Source organism: Chlorocebus sabaeus, chromosome X (assembly GCF_047675955.1).
Source record: "Chlorocebus sabaeus isolate Y175 chromosome X, mChlSab1.0.hap1, whole genome shotgun sequence".
Lineage (NCBI taxonomy): Eukaryota > Metazoa > Chordata > Mammalia > Primates > Cercopithecidae > Chlorocebus > Chlorocebus sabaeus.
In genome coordinates, this window is record NC_132933.1 from 133,191,234 (window position 1) to 133,208,802 (window position 17,569).

The 17,569-nt window shown below is 40.4% G+C and overlaps 1 protein-coding gene across 4 annotated transcripts in view; it reads left to right on the top strand.

Moving 5' to 3' along the window:
- The window catches only part of SH3KBP1 (SH3 domain containing kinase binding protein 1), a 355,677-nt gene that overhangs the window by 184,539 nt on the left and 153,569 nt on the right, over nt 1-17,569 (top strand). For all 4 annotated transcript variants that reach the window (XM_007991227.3, XM_007991229.3, XM_037986385.2 and 1 more), the window contains one exon: nt 6,030-6,159. In XM_007991227.3, the coding sequence (XP_007989418.1) occupies nt 6,030-6,159 (130 nt within the window). The remainder of the gene's footprint in view (nt 1-6,029; nt 6,160-17,569) is intronic.

The following is a 17,569-nucleotide window of genomic DNA, read 5'->3' on the forward strand; positions in this document are numbered from 1 at the left end:
TCTCTTGAAACATGTTAAGTCTAGTGAGGGAGGGCAAGATATACACAGTTAAGGTAACTGTCCACCCAAGATGTTACCAAAGTGGCAAATGATGGCATTGACGAATAAGAGAGGAATATAAAAATAGGAGTAGTCACAGAAGGTGAAGAAGATGCTTTGTAGAATAGATGAGATTTCAACTGAATATGCAAATGGTGAGTGGTATTTTTGTTAGGTGCTGGAGGAAGGAGGACATGGTGTTAGTAGAGCCTTGCTCTGCAGTAGGGGAGGACCTGTGAACCTTTGGGACAGGTATAGGTTATAGAAAGCAGGTGCTGGTGGATGCAATGAAATGGGGTTGAGATCAAAGTTATAGCGCTGGCCACACTGAACTTTCAAAGGAGCACCTGTTTAAAGATTCCTAATCTAGGGATTTCCCAGGTGAATATATCCCCATAACCATTTTCTCACCTGGAAATAGTGATGGGAGAAAACTTGAGGATCTTGATTCATCAGAAAGGTTATCTTGCTGGCTTGTGTTACCATTTATTCATATTTTTTAATTGGAATGATAGAAAGACCTTAGCATTGGACTCACTTAGGAATTTGGGGACCTGTAGCTGTTTTTGAAGGACAAGATTATCAAGCACTGCTGAAGGAAGTTTCCAAAAGCTCTACCAGAAACCCTTTCCACTCTGATGAAAAATAATGGATGTTGCTCTGTCTTGTTGGGCAGTTGGCCTAAGTCTTAAATAGAAATTGTATATGTTTTCTTAAATGACTTCCCTTCCAGTTACTCTACAGATTTCTCTCGGAGGGCGCCCTCTCATGTAGAATAGCCTTGTTCTCAGAAAAGTGAGGGGAGGGAATGAAAATCAACTTCCCTATGTGATTGGAATGTTCTGGCCCAGCCAGAAAGAGGTAATCATACAATGAACTACACAGGAACTGGGGGAAAACATTGGTCCAGCCATTTAGGACCTAGATAATGCTTGTTTATATTTGACATAGCCAGCTTTCTCACATCCTCTGAAATTGAAAATAATGTAGGTGTTTATGCCTTCAGGAAATGCCCCCCTTAAAGATATACTTTTTTTCACCGATTCTACTGATAGAAAAACATGTTTACCAGAAACAGTTTGTATTTTCAACAGTATTTAAAAAGTTAAAATTATGTCTCGGCACATTTATATGAAGTTCTAGAAGAAGTAAAATGAATCAAAGGTGATAGAAATCAGATTAATGATTGCTTGGAGGTGGATTGACTAGGAAGGGGCACAGGGAACTTTCTGGAGTGATGAAAATGCTCTGTATGTTAATAGAGGCGTTGGCTCCAATGAGCATTTATCAAAACTAGTCAGCTTGTATTGTTAAGTTCTGTGCATTTATGTAAATTATACTTCAATTTTAAAAAAGCTTTAAAAGCTATCTTAACATTTTTCTAGTGTTTTAAAAATTCTCAAAACACCTTTCCCTGCCTTTCACAACTAAGAGAAAGGAACAGTATTATAATTTTCATTCAGTTACTTCTGAAAAAAATTTGAGGAAAATTTTAGCAACATTAAGGTGTGGGCCTTTCCTTAGACTTTGATGTGTCACTTTTCTTTTATGGGAAGAATGGTAAAACAGCTCTTGAAACAATGAAGCTGACTTCATTTGCCTGTGTGCATCCCCCTAACCCCAGGCTTCCCTCAAACCCACCCCTCCAGTGTGCTTCTGACTGGGGTTTGTGTATCAAAGTATTCATTGGATTAAAAAAAGCTATAGTCGTCCTTAGATGAATTTTTTCTGTCTTGCTACTTGTGCCCTTCGGTAGACTGTAGACCTGGTAAAGCCTCTGTTCCCCTTCTTAGTCCAGTTGACAGGTAAAACTTCAGGGGTGATAAATAGGAACTGGTCTGAATAGCCAAGTACTCACAGGTAGCATGCTATCTTTTCAGTCACAGACTTCTTTAATGCCTTACAAATGGGGTGCAAGAAGGAGTGGGGATGGGAGTATTGAAGTTCACCCAGGTGTTTGCCCAATCTCTGACAGGACTAAGATTTAAAAACTACTTCCTTGGACCCTGAACCCACTTAGATGCTGTTGATTGTAAAGACATGAAAATTTCAAGGCCCTCAGATAGAAACTGTTGAAGTGGTTTTATCCTGTCGTTCTCAAACACTACCAGGTGTAAGCTGCTCTGCTTCCAGCTCTGGGCCAAAGGTGAGATTCACTCTTGGGGCACAGTGAAATTGTATCTTAGCACATTTATATGAAGTTCTAGAAGAAGCAAAACTAATCAGAGGGCTCCAGAGCTGGCTGGGTTGGTCATAGAGGGACACAGGTGGGATTTGTTCTCAGCCTAGAGCCAAGGCCTGCAGAAGACTGTTTATGAGTGGGGAAGGGAGAAGATGGGCATCTGCCCCCTTTTATTATTGTCCTTTCTTTGGGGTGGAAGTTATAAGCCCTTGGTGTGGTATTCATAATCCCTACTTTCTTACAAAGAAATGCATTTCTTTCTTTTCTTAACTATAGAAATGCAAACGTAAGTAAGCTTAATTTCTAAGCAGGGGCATGGGGCATTCAGGCTCTGTAACTTCCTCTCTCTTGTTGGAAACTTCTCAAGGATGGAGTCCTTATCTGTTTTGTTCAGCAATGAATCTGTCTCCAGGTACTGGGGCAGTGCAAGATAGGTGCTCACTAAATATTGGTAGAATTGGTGGAATTGGGAGGACCACACAGACCTGGGTGTGGCAGTACCTAGTTAAGAACAGTGGCGAATATAGTTAGGATCTTTCAGTTCCTTTTGCTCCTCACAGGAAGGAAACCTTTTTCTGTGGGGGAAATCAGGGCTCTATAGGTCCCATGGGGGATTTTTCCCAATAATGTCCCTGCCATTCATTCATTCATTCATTCATTCATTCAATGTGTGAGGCACTGTGCTTTACCCTTAGAATGAGTGAATGAATGAATGAATGAATGAATGAAATCACATGGCAGTGTCCATGTCCTCATCTTTATGCAGGAAGTTGAACTAGAATATCTCTGAAGAGGGATAGTGTGAGGTATCATTTTTCTCCTGTCTCCAACCTCAGTCTCAAGACCAAAATAGCTGGCCTGGTTATAGAAGGAAATAGTACTGAACGACTCTCACTGGTACTGGGGCCACCCACACCATCCTCATGAAGGGCTCCAGCTCACAGAGAAATGAGCATCTTGCCCATGGTGCGCCTGTGATGGGAAGTGTGTGCCCAGGCGATGAGCAGTGGTTTTATTGTTTGCCCCTCCACTTACTGTGTGGCTAATGATAGACCTCTGCCATTTTCCCATAGGCCACTCCTCTCAGACTGTGCTTTTGACAGTGATACAGGCATCTGGGGGTGTGGTGAGGTGAAGATACGTCTCTTTTCCCAGCAGACAGCCTGCTTTTCCTACACATCAGGATGGCTTCCCTCAGGGATCTTGGGCAGGAGCCACTTATTACTAGGAATAGGAATGTTCCAGACATCTTCAAACTAAGTGGGTTGGAATTGGCCCAGCTACCCCGTGCTGTTGGGAATTATGCCAGGGACTGCTCATTTGTGGTTTGTGCCCTTGATTTTCCTCTCCTGCACTGTGACTCCTGGGAGAGAGAGGGTCATTTTCTGGTTTCTTATTCAGTACCAGCACAAAGGACTCTGCTCAACAAATCCTGTGATGATTGATACTGAGACTCATGGTGAATCTTCCTAACCATCTAAGCCTATAAAAAGCTCCTTGAAAAAATAATATGTGTCAGTTGAATTGGCATAGAAACATGGAATGATTTCAGTGGAAATGCTGTGAAATGCCACGATTTGGTATCAAATAGTCGTTGGGACAGTTGTGCATGGATGCCGTCATCTGGATTCTCTCCCGAAGATTTTGTGATCGTGCAAATGTAATTGCCACTCTGCGAGTCTGTATCGCACATATTTCCTTATAAGTGCTCTAAACATATTGTTCAGGTTATCTCCATTCCACAGGCTCCATCAGCAGCCCCCTTTCTCATACACACCTGTCCCCTAAGTATGGCTGCCATTTCTTCTTCTAAAAGCCTACCTTAATTTTGATTTCTTTTTTCTCAAAGCCTTCCTTTAGCACCGCAGATCTCAGTGAGCTCAACTTTGTGTAACAAGTTTGATGTGTGCTAAGTCATGGTCTTTTCTCATCTATTTACCTTGCATTGCTAATGTTTAGTCACACCTTTCTATCTTGGTATTCACCTCTTGAGGAAAACTAAGGACATGTCCTATACAGTTCTATGTCCTGCAGCCCCTAGTGAAGATTAGTAATGCATATATACCTCTAACACAGATTGAGATGCTGTCCTAAAGATGACAACTGTGAAGTGTGTTAATTATTCCCATCATGCAGATGGGAATAAAACGGGGTTCATTTTGGTAGGACAAATTTGAATAAAGTCACACAACTGCTAAGTTTCAGGACAGACAAAATTTGAACTGGACTTTTGACTCAAAGTTTCTTTTTCTTTTTTGTTTAAATTATTTTAACTTTTAAGTTATATTTATTAATTTGGATTGGTAATACAGACGTTCCTCAACTTACAATGGGATTATGTCCCAATAAACCATCATAAGTTGAAAATATCATAAGTTGAAAATGTATTTAATACACCTGACCTACCAAACAGCGTAGCTTAGCCTAGCCTACCTTAAATGTGTTCACAACACTTCCATTAGCCTATAGTTGGGCAAAATCATTTGGCAACACAGCATACTGAAGAGTGTCGGTTGTTTACCCTTGTGATCACATGGCTTACTGGGAGCTGAGGTTTGCTGCCGCTGCCCAGCATTATAGAAGTATTGTACTACCTATTGTTAGTCTAGGAAAAGATCAAAATTCAAAATTTGAAGTATGGTTCCTACTGAATGCATATCACTTTTGCACCATCATAAAGTCAAAAATCCTAAGTCGACCTATTGTAAATTGGAGACTGTCTGTATGTGTACATGGTAAAACAATTCCAAAGGTTGTATTATACCCCACCATACTGCTTATAACTTAATACTTGCTTGTTTTCAAACTGCCCTTATTTTCCTCTAAGAAGCCAGTTTGCTATTCTGACTTCTGCTATTCTACTAGTGGCTCTATTACAAAATGCAGGGACAATTTTTTTACCCTTCTGTCACCCATCCCTGCTAGTTGATCACTCAAGGCCAGCTCAGACCTCAAAGGGCCTCTAATCCAAATCTGCCTCATCCATTCTCACTGCTCCCCCGATTCAGCCTTCACTCCTTACTCAGATATCATAGTCTCGCTACCCTTCCTACCTCCCTACCTGCTTTCAGTTCATCTTAGGGTAATCTAGAACCCTTCAGAAATGTACAGGAAGCTCTTATACTTTCTGATTGAGTTCTTAGCCTACAGGTAAATTTTTAACTATATTTTTTAAGCTGTTTAGTTAGTTTGGTAGTCTGGGGAAGCCATTCTCAGTTTTTAGATAATGGTTTTAAATGCATAAAATAAAACACATAGGATTATAAAGGGAACGATTTATATTGAAATAGTTATTAAATTATTTTAAAACCAAATTTTGATATAGTAATCTATAGGTATCCTTATTAATAGACTAAATAGCAAAGATCTCCCAGTAGGTGTAATAACTATCACCATTTCAAAGCAGCAATGAGCACAAAAGATATTTTGAGATACCCATAGCATCTATGATGTGATATGAAAATATCTGTGGTTTGTTTGGTGATGAGTCACAGGTCCTTCTAATATTGATGTGTTACCTACCCTACATTCATAACCAAAGCAGATGCCAAATTTCAGTTAGAGGCCAATGAAAATGAAGTATTAATTTTGTCTGTTTGCATTTATGGACCCCAGGTAAACACCCCCTTCTTTAGCCTGAATCTCAAGGCTCTATGTGGTCTGTTTTCTTGTTCCCTGTTAACTTTAAAGCCATCTAGTCTCCCTGCGTGGGCTCTGCATGCTATACCATACAGACGGGAGCAAAATTGGAAACCACCATGTCTAACCTGACCCTTGCATCTCTGCTCTTTTGTTTGTATCTCTGCAGGTAGAGGAAGGATGGTGGGAAGGTGTTCTCAACGGGAAGACTGGAATGTTTCCTTCCAACTTCATCAAGGAGCTGTCAGGGGAGTCGGATGAGCTTGGCATTTCCCAGGATGAGCAGCTATCCAAGTCAAGTAAGGAAGTCCACCCTACCAAGCAGGAGCGGGGTGGGGGACTGGCAGGCTGTGCTCCAGCCTCCCTTCTGTTCTGTATCCTATGCCGAGAGGCTGTGGTAAACGCTCACGAGTATTTTTTTGGTTATACTACCTTAACCCACTGTGGTTTAGGAAGCTGATCACTATAAAGGTGTGACCTATAGCCACACATTCTGTATGTCTCTGGATAGGTAACTGCCAGCCTTCATGCCCTGGTAATACTGTCTCATGGGTGGCCCATGTTGCTGTGCCTCCATATACTTCTAGAGTGTTGCTTACTGTAAGTTCATAATTATTTAAAAAATGAACCAAATGGGATTGTCAGTATTTCTCAGCATCCCTTGAGGGACTTGGAGAAATTACAAAAAAAAAAAAAAAAAAAAATCAGTGATGGTGAGAAGTAAAGTGCTATGACAAGATGAGTGCATGCCAATCCCCTTAAAAGTAGGTCAAGACAACTGAGAGTCCAGGTCCCACCTTGGGTGGTGAGCATGTGTGTCCTTCTGCGATGGTGACAACGAACTTCAGGTCTTTCTTTCTCCAGGGCCTGAAGGTCTCCCTCCAGCTTCTCTGCTGCCCTTTCCAGCTCACGGAGCAAAAGGTCAGGACCGGGAAACTTTGTTCTCCCAGTCACTAACCCAACTGTGGGCGTCTGTGTATCTCTTGTGCCGTCTTGAGCCAAGGTCATGGGCATGAATGTTGTAGGAGGCTCAACTGTGCAGCACTACCTGGGGTTGCAGAATTTCCTTTCTGACAAGAGGAGGGCAGCTTAGTCCTGCCCAAATCATTCTTAAATGTCTTCCTTTTTCATTTGGAAAAACCTGACTTGAGTGGTGTTCTTGTGTTAGTTTGTGTCTCTTTTATTTAACCAGTAGTATGATTAGACAAATGTCTGATTTGGAGGTAACGCCATTTCCAGAGAAGTGCTCAGGCGACTTCCTTCACTTGGTGTCTCAGCAGCAGCTCTGGATGATGTAGCCTGACATACCCAGAAACAGCAGCACTTGCTGGTTACCCAGTGGCTTCAGCAGTGCTCCTTCCCTCCACTGCCAAAGCCCGGGACCCTCCTACCCCTGAACCCCATTCCATCCTAGAGTCTATGGTAGGAAGGTTTGGAAGGGGTTGAGGGGCAAACAAGGTGTCTTGGAGCTCCTGTTGCCTTCTCTGGCTCAGGGCAGGAGGATTCTCTATTAACATGGCACAGCTGATGAGTACTACTGGGAGGGGAGAAGGTGTCCTTGATCCCACATTAGTGGAAGGTACTATTGCTTTCAAAATCCATATTAGAATTCTAGCTTCCCTGGTGTCTTCTTTTGTACTCTGGAATAACTATTGTACCTGGTAATTAGGTCCCATAATAACAGTACTCTATGTTAGGGACATTGTGGATTAAATGGGATTTTTTGGAGGAAGGACCAAATTGGGTCATTATAACATTATTTCCATGAATAAATTCATTACAAGTTCCAATAGCAATAATGTGCATAAACCACCTTGCTCCATAGCAGACCCATACTAAATGGTAGCTCTCATTGTTAGTCAAGATAACTGTTGAGATATAACCAGTTAGTATCAGTTGCTTGGAGGCTGCTTGCATACTGATTGATAGTGTGTTGGCTGAAGCATTGTGACTGCATTTGGAAATTACTTCGGAGTTCCTCTACTGATGCAGAGGAGGAGATCTGGGGAAGTATTAGACAACCTCTTAGGAAAAGTCTTGACATCTTGGTGTCCTGCCATCTTAGCTATGCTCTCAGAGCTGGAAGATCAGGGGAGTAATGCCTCTTGTATCTTTAGAACTATTGAAACAAATTGACTTCTCTCATTCCAAGTCAGTAATATGGACAGCTCACCTTGGCTGACCCATCAGTTAAAGGTATATGGTGCTGGAATTCCTGGTACAGAGGATTAGGAGGTTGGGTGGAATGGTCTTCCCATTTAGCATTTTGTCATCACCTATTCAGAAGGGGCATTTTCTCTTCTAGAGACTGTTCCCCCCACACAGTTACTCAATTAAAAGCCTTCCATTTCAAGACCAGGAGAGCCCAATAGTTTCAGCAGCCATGTTTAGTTGCCATTGTTGAGGGGATTTTGAATCCCGGGAGAGGCATGGTCTCCTAACAAGGATGGTTGCTTCTGATAAAGGGTACATGGCTTTTGTAATCTTCCTGTATAAGCAGTTAAGGAAAAGAGAGCCCATCTCTCCATCCGTTGGTCCATATCCATCTATCTATCCATGCTTCTTTCTCTCCTTCCTTCCTTCTATTCTTCATTCATTCAATCTTTATTGACACTGTGTTGTTACTAAAACACTGTCCAAGGCACTGACGATATACAGAGACAAATCAGACAGGGTCCCTGCTTTCAGTAAGCTCACACTGCAGAAAGCGGACATGCAAACCCAAGTTCAGCAAAGTGTCCAGGTGCTCTGCAAAGTAAGCATCTGAAGAAGAATGGGGCACAAAGAAGCCAGTCCCATGGGGATGTGGGGCTTCATAGAGGAGCAGATGTGAGGATAATGAATAGCTTGCTAACTTGAAGTAATTCCCTGAAAGAGAGAAATAGTATCTCTCAGTGTTCTGACAGAATTTCCAGTAGCAGGCCAGGCATGGTGGTTCATGCCTATAATCCCAGCACTTTGGGAGGCCAAGACAGGTGGATAGCTTGAGCCCAGGAGTTTGAGACCAGCTTGGCCATCATGGTGAAACCCTGTCTCTACTAAAAACAAAAACAAAAAAACAAAAATTAGCCAGGCATGCTGGCACATACCTGTAATCCCAGCTACTCAGGAGGCTGAGGCATGAGAGTGCTTGAACCCGGGAGGCAGAGGTTGCAGTGAGCCATGATCACATGACTGTATTCCAGCCTGGGCTACAGAGAGAGACTATTTAAAAAATATATATATCCAGTGGCCACTTACACCCTGAATTTGCTTCAGTGTGTGACTATGTTAAGATTTCTGTAATTGGATCAGATCACATACAGAAATTGTATGTACTGGTAGGATTTCTGTAAGTAGAGCCTTTGGTTTTAAAAGGGATCTGCTTATTCTCCATTCCCAGATAATGGTGTTAGTAGTTTTGATGTGCTTTACTTAAAACAAAAACAAAAACCTTTTTGTTTTGAAATATAGATTAACAGAAAGTTACAACAATAAATACAAAACTGTACAGAGAGATCCCTTGTACCCTTCACCCAGTTTCCCCCAGTGATCACAACATCTTTTTATAATTATAGTACATGCATATTACTTTTGTATGAAACCATAAAAGACAAAATGTGGTTCATACATAAAAGACATCTAGCTTTTTACTCTGGTATGAGATAAAATGTACTTAATCTAGGTCTTTGTTAGGCCAACCCACTAATACTCTTCACAAATTACAGTTCATTTTTCACAGAGATTGCTTAATTAATACACAGATATGGGAGTAAGTTAAATTTCTAATGTTTGTGCTATATTGGTAATTTTTAGAGATCATAGTGACATTGTATGCAAACCCTCTTAATTTAAATGCTACCACACATTAGGGTAAGGTTTTTCTAAGAATGACAAAATCTGTATCTGAATATGAACCATGTGTACAGTGAATGCACATATATCTCTTTGTTTCTGACACACACACATACACCCCTACTTCTGTATGTGCACATGTTTATTTGGTATTTGCATTCTTCACATTTCTACTTCCAGAAAGTCTTTGAAGTAGTTATTGAGTTGAATTTTGTGTACCAATGGATGAATGTGATAGAAGAAACATTGGCATTATATTTATAAGGGAGTGTGCCAAGACTGCTTGACACATGGTAGGTGTTTAATAAATGCTTATTGAATCCCCTTTTACTATAAGGAGGCATTTTTATTTTTGAATGACAGGTGAAAGTCTTTTGAACTTGCTTTTCTCTTATTCTGATGTATTTTTACATATGGTAGTTGGTTATGAAAGTCTCTAAACTTTCTTAGATCTTTGTTTAGGGTAATCTAGTCTATCAAAGAAAGAATTGCAATGATTGTGTTGGTGGATATTTTATCCATTTTATCTCAGAGAGTAAAATTTATAGTTATGTAGTAGCAGAAACTTTTTGCTGCATATTTAAATTTGAAAACATCTTTACCATTTTCAGAACTTATGAAGCCTTAAAGGTAGTTTTTCAAAAAAAATCTTATAAACTTTTTTATTATTGAAAATGTCTAACATATACAAAAATAAGAATAGTTTTATGAGCCTCTGTGTACCTATCACTCAGCTTCAGCAATTATCAACCTTTGGCCAATTTGTTAAAATTATAGCCCTCCACAGGCTTTGTCCATATTATCTTGAAGGCAAACCCCAAATATTATATAACTTCATTCATAAATATTTTAACATGCATCAATAAAAGAGCGTCTTAAAATACCGTTTATCTCACACACATACAATTACGGCAATTCCTTAGAATAATTAAACACATGGTCACTGTTCACTTTCCCCTGAAGTCTTCTTTATTACCATTCATTTGAGTCTGTATCCAAATAAAGCACATACATTGCCGTTAGTATGTCTCAAATCTGTTTGAATATATAGATTTCTCCTTCATATCTCCTTTTTTTTCTTGTAATTTTTTTGCTAAAGCAACTGAGCCCCTTTTTCCATTAGTTTCTCACAGTGTGGCTTTTGCCGATTTCATCTCTGTTGTGCCATTAAATCTGTATTCCTATAAATTAATCATTAGATCTAGGGACTTGATTAGATTCAGGAGATATATATATATAAAATATATCGCAGACCTGCCACCTAGGTGGTAATGGATAATCCACTTGGAGGCTCATAATGTCTGGCCATCCTACTTTTTGAGTGTTAGCAGCCATTGATAATTGTCCCCCAAACCTAGTTACTCATTAGGGCTTGCAAAGAGGTTTCAACCAGAAATTTTAAAAAAATAATAAAATGGGCTCCCATGTAACAGATCAGTAGTCCAAAAAAGTGTTTAGTAAATTAGGTTTTTAAAAATCAAAACAGTCAAGTGGTTGTGCTAATAGTGTAGCAGAATCTTATGATGTTAAGGTGGAAAGGAATTTAGATATTATTTAACTCAGTGTCAGATGAGAACACTGAAGCCCAGTGAAATTAACTCCCAGGCTTCTGAGTGATGGGGAGAAAATGACATGCAAGCCTTCCATACACATTCTGGTGCTGCCACCATTGCACAAATAGTTTACCTTTTCACAGGTCATCTGACAAATTTCAAGCCTGAGTACAGTTTAGCTTATTTTTTCCTCTTATTGTCACAGATCATGATTAGTTAATTGCCTTTTCAGTTACAATTTTGCACATTCTACTGTTGATTAAATAATGTGCAGTGGCAAAGAAATCCAGATATGACTGCTGTCCAATTTGAATTTCATATGTATTTTGCCTTACATTTAAGACATAAATGTGTCTTTTCTCTTTTTCACATCCTTTGATATTATTTGCTTTCAAATAATGGTTGCAAAACTAAAAGTGTCCCTGTTTTTTAATTCTATAGCTACAGAAACATTTTCAGTTATTTCCCACAATCTTCAGAGGGAGAAAGTTTGCATTTTCTTTCTGTAACCATTAATAACCATGAGTTTTCTGTTGGTATTGAATTTCTCATTTTCCTAATTCCTTATTTAAAAAGTTGAGGTTCTGATACTTTAGTGGCTTGTCAGGCTAAGACAAAGATGAAGATGGAGGCCAGGTGTGGTGGCTCACGCCTGTAATCCCAGCACTTTGGGAGGCTGAGGTGGGAGGATCACTTGAACCCAGGAGTTTGCGACCGGCCTAGGCGACATAGTGAAACTCCATCTCTACAAAAAATAGAAATTAGCTAGGTATGGTGGCATCTGCCTGTGGTCCCATTACTCAGGAGGCTGAGGCAGGAGGATCGCTTGAACCCAAGAGGTCAAGGCTGCAGTGAACTATGATTGTGCCATTGCACTCGAGCCTGGGTGACAGAGCAAGACCCTGTCTCAAAAAAAAGAGAGAAAAAAAAGATGGTTTTAAAAAATGTATAGCAAACCACTGCCATGATGCAGAAATAATTGTGTTTCATTAGCTGTAAGAAATGGATTGCTCAACATCCCTTGCGTATAAAAATGAAAGCCAGTCTGACAAATCCCACTCTGTGGCATCATTAGACTTTTTTTCTTTTTAATATTAGATGGTATTTGTTTGGAGTATGATGTTCTATTAGCAATGAAGAATGATGAGCAAATTGATGTCATAGTTTCAGGCAAAATTAGATGCTAGCGTAAGTGTATGGTTTTGTGTGTAAATTTTAAAACTCTTCCCTTTTATAGTGTTTACTGCCTTCAAGTACTAATATTTAACAGTGACAGTATACTGTTTCCCCCAATAAGATCAACATTACTCATATTCATAACCTTTCCAGTTGGCTGCGTCTTTTGCTCTTCACATAGGACACCTATGTGTCCTCACCCAGCCCCAGCCCAGACTACATCTCAAATTGCCTTGCTGCCAGTGCACGGAGAGACTTTGCAGAAAGGCTTGACCATTCAGAGACATCACAGCCATGGTCTACCTCAGTGACTCTCAGACTTGGTCTTGGGGAAGAACACATGGAAGTTCTAGTGTACTTGGAGGAACATTATCGAAATACTGCCTTTTAAAAATTCTTACACTTCCTTTTTTTCTGACACTTGAGAGGACTGCTGCTGTTAACTTTTAGAGGGCCTAGCTCACAAAACAGCTGTGTTCTGACGACTGGTAACTTAATGATTGAAGTTAAGCAGAATAAAAAATTGCTCGAATAAAAACTAGCCACTGTTACTTGCTCCACTTTTGTCATCAAAGTCCTCAAGAGCTTCACGTCTAGAAAGAACATTTGAAACTTTGTTAGTCTTCAGATTATTCTTACACAGCCAGTGATTCGAATGCCTAAGTTTTTGCTTTAATTGGATAGAATGCATCTGTCAAAAAGGACGCATTTCAAAACAAGGGTATACCACCATGGCTGTAGGACACGGAAATTGGAAATACTTGATCCCATTTAAGTTGTTGGTCTGATCATTCACAATTCCTTTCCTATATGGGGAGGGCCAAGGCCCAGAAGCTGACAGTGTGGTTTTTCTTGGGTTTTCCATTTTAACATGGAATGTTTCTAAGAAGTGAGACAAGTTGCTCTCTCCCTTCACTTAGTTCTACCCCCTGCTTCTCTGTAAATGTAGCCTAGCTTTTTCATCCTCCAGACTTATTAGGAAGCTGTATGACTGGCCTCCAGTTTGAATATTTAATTAACAAGCCATAATATAATTTATTTCTCAGATAATTTAAAGTAATATCTTTATTAATTGAGTTTGGCTTTAGCAAATCATTTTGCCTGTTGGTGGTACTCTCTGTAGGGCCTTTGTGTGTGTGCATGTATGTGGGTGTGTGTGGGGGTGGGGGTGGGTGTGGGAGGGTGGGAGGGTGGGTTGAAGTACACTCAAACCAGGGCAGTATGTGTGTATTCTGTATAGTTGCTCATGGTTCCAGAGGTATTTGGGCTCTAGCCAAGGGTTCAGCCTTATGCAAAATGATAATCTCTACTTGTAACAGCAAAAAAAGATAATTTGACATTTGACACTGGGTGAGTCCTATGTCCTCATGCTTAAGTACAGTTTCATGACTGACACAACAGAATCCCAATTAAGATATTTTGAGAAATAGGATTTTCTGATGTCCTTGGTGCTAAGCAGAAAACCCCATATGTTTATATGGATGCCACTGTTGGTTTCAAACCTTAGTGGTGAACCCCCGCTCTCCAGTATATTAAAACATTTTCTTGCTTAAAGGTACTGAGGGTGACAGATCTTTTAAAGAGAATTCTGTGTCTTGTTTAGAATCTTGGGGACATGAATATTCGTTTTTATCATGTAGGTCTCTAGGGGTAGAAGATAAAGGATAATGTGTCTAAATCTGTATTATGCATAGGTCGTAGTCTCCAAAGAGAAGCTTGTGCTGTACAATTGAGTTAATTAAGGAGTCCATTTGATTGGATTCCCTCTCGTTAATTGAAGTTTTCCTATTCTTTAAGTTACAATGTTGAAATGGCTTACAGGTTTAAACTGGGCATAATGTACATGCCAGTCATTTGCAGAGGCAAGCCCCAATTTCTGGGTGCTCATGCCATACTGGTTGCATGGGGACTTTGGGCTCATTCTGTAAAATTCTTAAATCCTGCTTAATGGTCTCTACTTAATTTTGTGGATGAAGCTCTTGCAGCAGATTCATTGAAGGCAAGTTCAGTTAAAGACTCTTCCTCTTCCTTCTTTTGCCATCATTTGCTCCCTCCTCCCCGCTCTCTTGTTTTTCTCTCCCCTTCTCTTCTCTCATTCACTGTCAGGAAAGACTACCTTTGAAGGGACAATTCTGTACCGAGCTGCACCGGGAAAGACGGAGGGCCACAGACGCTATTACAGTGAGTGACCTTAACAGCAGAAGGCAATTGTAAAGATAAGATCTGGGTACTTGTGTTTTTTGATGCAGCTGCCCTTTCCTGAGCTGCTCATGCTTATGCCAAGTGTCTGTGCGAATTTCTGACCCAAGGACATGGACTTATTTGTCTGAGATAAGTGCCATCTCCTTGGTGTGTGCTAAGAAGCATTCCCAGCACCAGCCCCTAGCGCTTTTGTTTGCTTTCTGCGTCTATCATGTGTGTGATATGCGTGCATGAACTGTACGTGCAAACAAAGGAGCAGTAGCATTTGTCATGGCATATGTATTTGTACCAGTATCTCTGGGCTTCTGGGGTGGTGTAAGATGGCTTCCTGCAGAGATGTCAACCTCTCATGGTTATTGCTTTTTATGAGTGGGTCATTGGAAACCAATAAACCATTTTGTCATTGTGTGGTTCAAAGAAGTAAGAATTTGGCATGAAAGTTCATGCCAGAAATGGCATTTTGCTTTGCTCACTCAGCCAATCACCACATGGCAGACTTTTTTTGGCAGGACCAATGTGTAGCCTTTTGTGTTGTGAAATAAGGCTGCCAAAAGTTGAGGGGAAGGAGATGAATGAGATGCCCTTAGAACAGTTCTTGCCACACAGTAAGCTCTATCCATGTGAGTGTTAAATTGAAAATAGATAAAAATGTCTTATGGATCTCAACTGATCAATGCTGGAAGACTGGGTACATTCCACAAAATTGGACAGTTAAAGGACTTTCAGAAACAAAATTGAGGAGGCTTTCTTCTTTTTTTTCACCTTGAAGGAAAAGCATCCAGGTTAGTGTGCATATACATATATGCATACATACATATATGCATGGATATGATGAGAGAGAAAGTTCAGACATGAACACCAGAGCCATGCTTCACAAACTGGGGTCAAGTTTATTCTCCTTACCACTCCACCATGGGAAGGTGCCTGGCCCTACTGCACATGACCTCACTACACATGCAGTGTGCCGCCTGTGCCTCACCGTGGGAGTTTGACAGCACCTAGATTGCTCTGTGCCCTGTTCATTTAGATGACTCCACCACCAGCCACATGTCTGGAAGTTACACCAGTGCACACTGTTAAAACACTAAAGCATCGCCCCAGTCACCATACTTTCTGTAGTTCTCTCACCACTGCCTACCTGTAATGAGCCCTTCATGAACCAACCCCTAACCACAGTCCACACTCTGGGTTGCACAACCCAAGTGTCACCTGGCATTCTGGGCCTGACATGGGGACATTTTATGGGATAACATGCATGATGGGCATGAGTCACTAAAAGATATATCACCAGATGAACATGAAAATGAAAAGTCACCTTTCTTTCCCTCTAAAGGGAAGGAACTCGATTTTGAATTATTTTTTTTTACCAACACAGATAGTTAGATGTTTAATTTATACACTTAAAAGTGATAGAACCAGCCTTCCAGAAGTTCTGGAAGAAAAATCTGCCGTGTGTTTCCTTCCCGGGCCATGCTTGTGTGGTTGAGTGACTGTGCAACCTCTCCCTGTGTAACGTAGAGTATTTCTCACGGTGATTAGTATAAACATATTAAGATGAGCCCAGAAGACAGTATATCCCAAAAACCAGAAGCTCAGTGAAATGAGGATGGCAGTGGCTGAAAATATTATGGTTCTAGCTAATGGTGATTGATAGAAGAACCCTTCAAATTCTTCTCTTTGAAAAACTAAAATAGACTTGCCCTAATCTGTTTGCCCTGCTGCCTTCTGGTGGTGATGGGAGAAGCGTGCTGAGGGACGGGGGTGGTGATGGTTTCTTTCCACTAATGGTTTCGTTATTTCACCCTCGAATGGCTCTTTCCAAGCCAGAAAGGAATATACAAGTCATTTATCACATAGAAAGAATCCATACGGCAAAATGAGAACATGTTGAGGTGGAAGTAATACAATATTTAGACTCCAAAATTGTATCTCCAACAGGGATGTTTGCAAAAACAATGAACAGATAAACACACAAATAGATAGCTAATGGGGGGAGGTTTCTTGATGTTTACACACTCTAATCCTGTCCTGTGAATTGCAGCCGACCCCCTTGTTGTGGGCTGTACCTTATTTGGTCCTGTATTCTTGCTCACAAATGCTGGTTTTCAGTTAATTAAAATGTACACCGGGGATCTTCCTCCTCCCCCACCTTTTGGCTTAAAAATACCATTTTATGGAAAACAGCAGCAACAACAAACAAAACCATTGTTTTAAGGATTTGATTCTGAAACATGTTAGCAGTTTATAATGACCTTTCTATATTTTGTCTGTTTTCATTTAACAGTTTCTTCCTGCACTGAGACTTCCTTATTTGAATGACTTCAACATTTTATGAGATTTTATGTGAGCAAGTATTTGGTGTATCATTCTTATGGACTAGGAGGCCACCTTATCTGTAGGAAGATAATGCACAATTGGCTAATAGAGAACAATATTTGATGGCGTACTTTCATTTCAAGGGCATGGTTATGATCAGGAGTTACGTAGTAAATGTTCAGGAGCTATTCTACACCTCTAGAGGCTTTCAGAGACAGGTTAATGATAGAGTTTAGTATTCCATAAAATATTCTTTGAATCCTGCCCTTTTATGGCATAATTGATATTCTGACCATCAAAGGAAGAATGTACACCCAGAAATTAACTAGACACAAATAGGCTCTTCCTTTTAGGAACATGATTATGGGCAGAGCCTGGGAAAAAAAGAATCTGGGGAGGTAAGTGTCCATGTTGTCTTGCTGATAACTATTTTATGACTTCCAAACACATGCCACAGAAGGTCAAAAAAAAGAGTATCATGTCCCCCATGTTCTTCTTTGGAAAGGTATTCAGCTTTGGGAAAACAATGGTGTTTAAAGGAGAGAAGAAGGGCTGTAGGTTTGGGGGATTCTGGCCTCTGGGAGGACGGCTTCCTTTCCCTCTTTAACAAACCTGATCATCTTGCTAG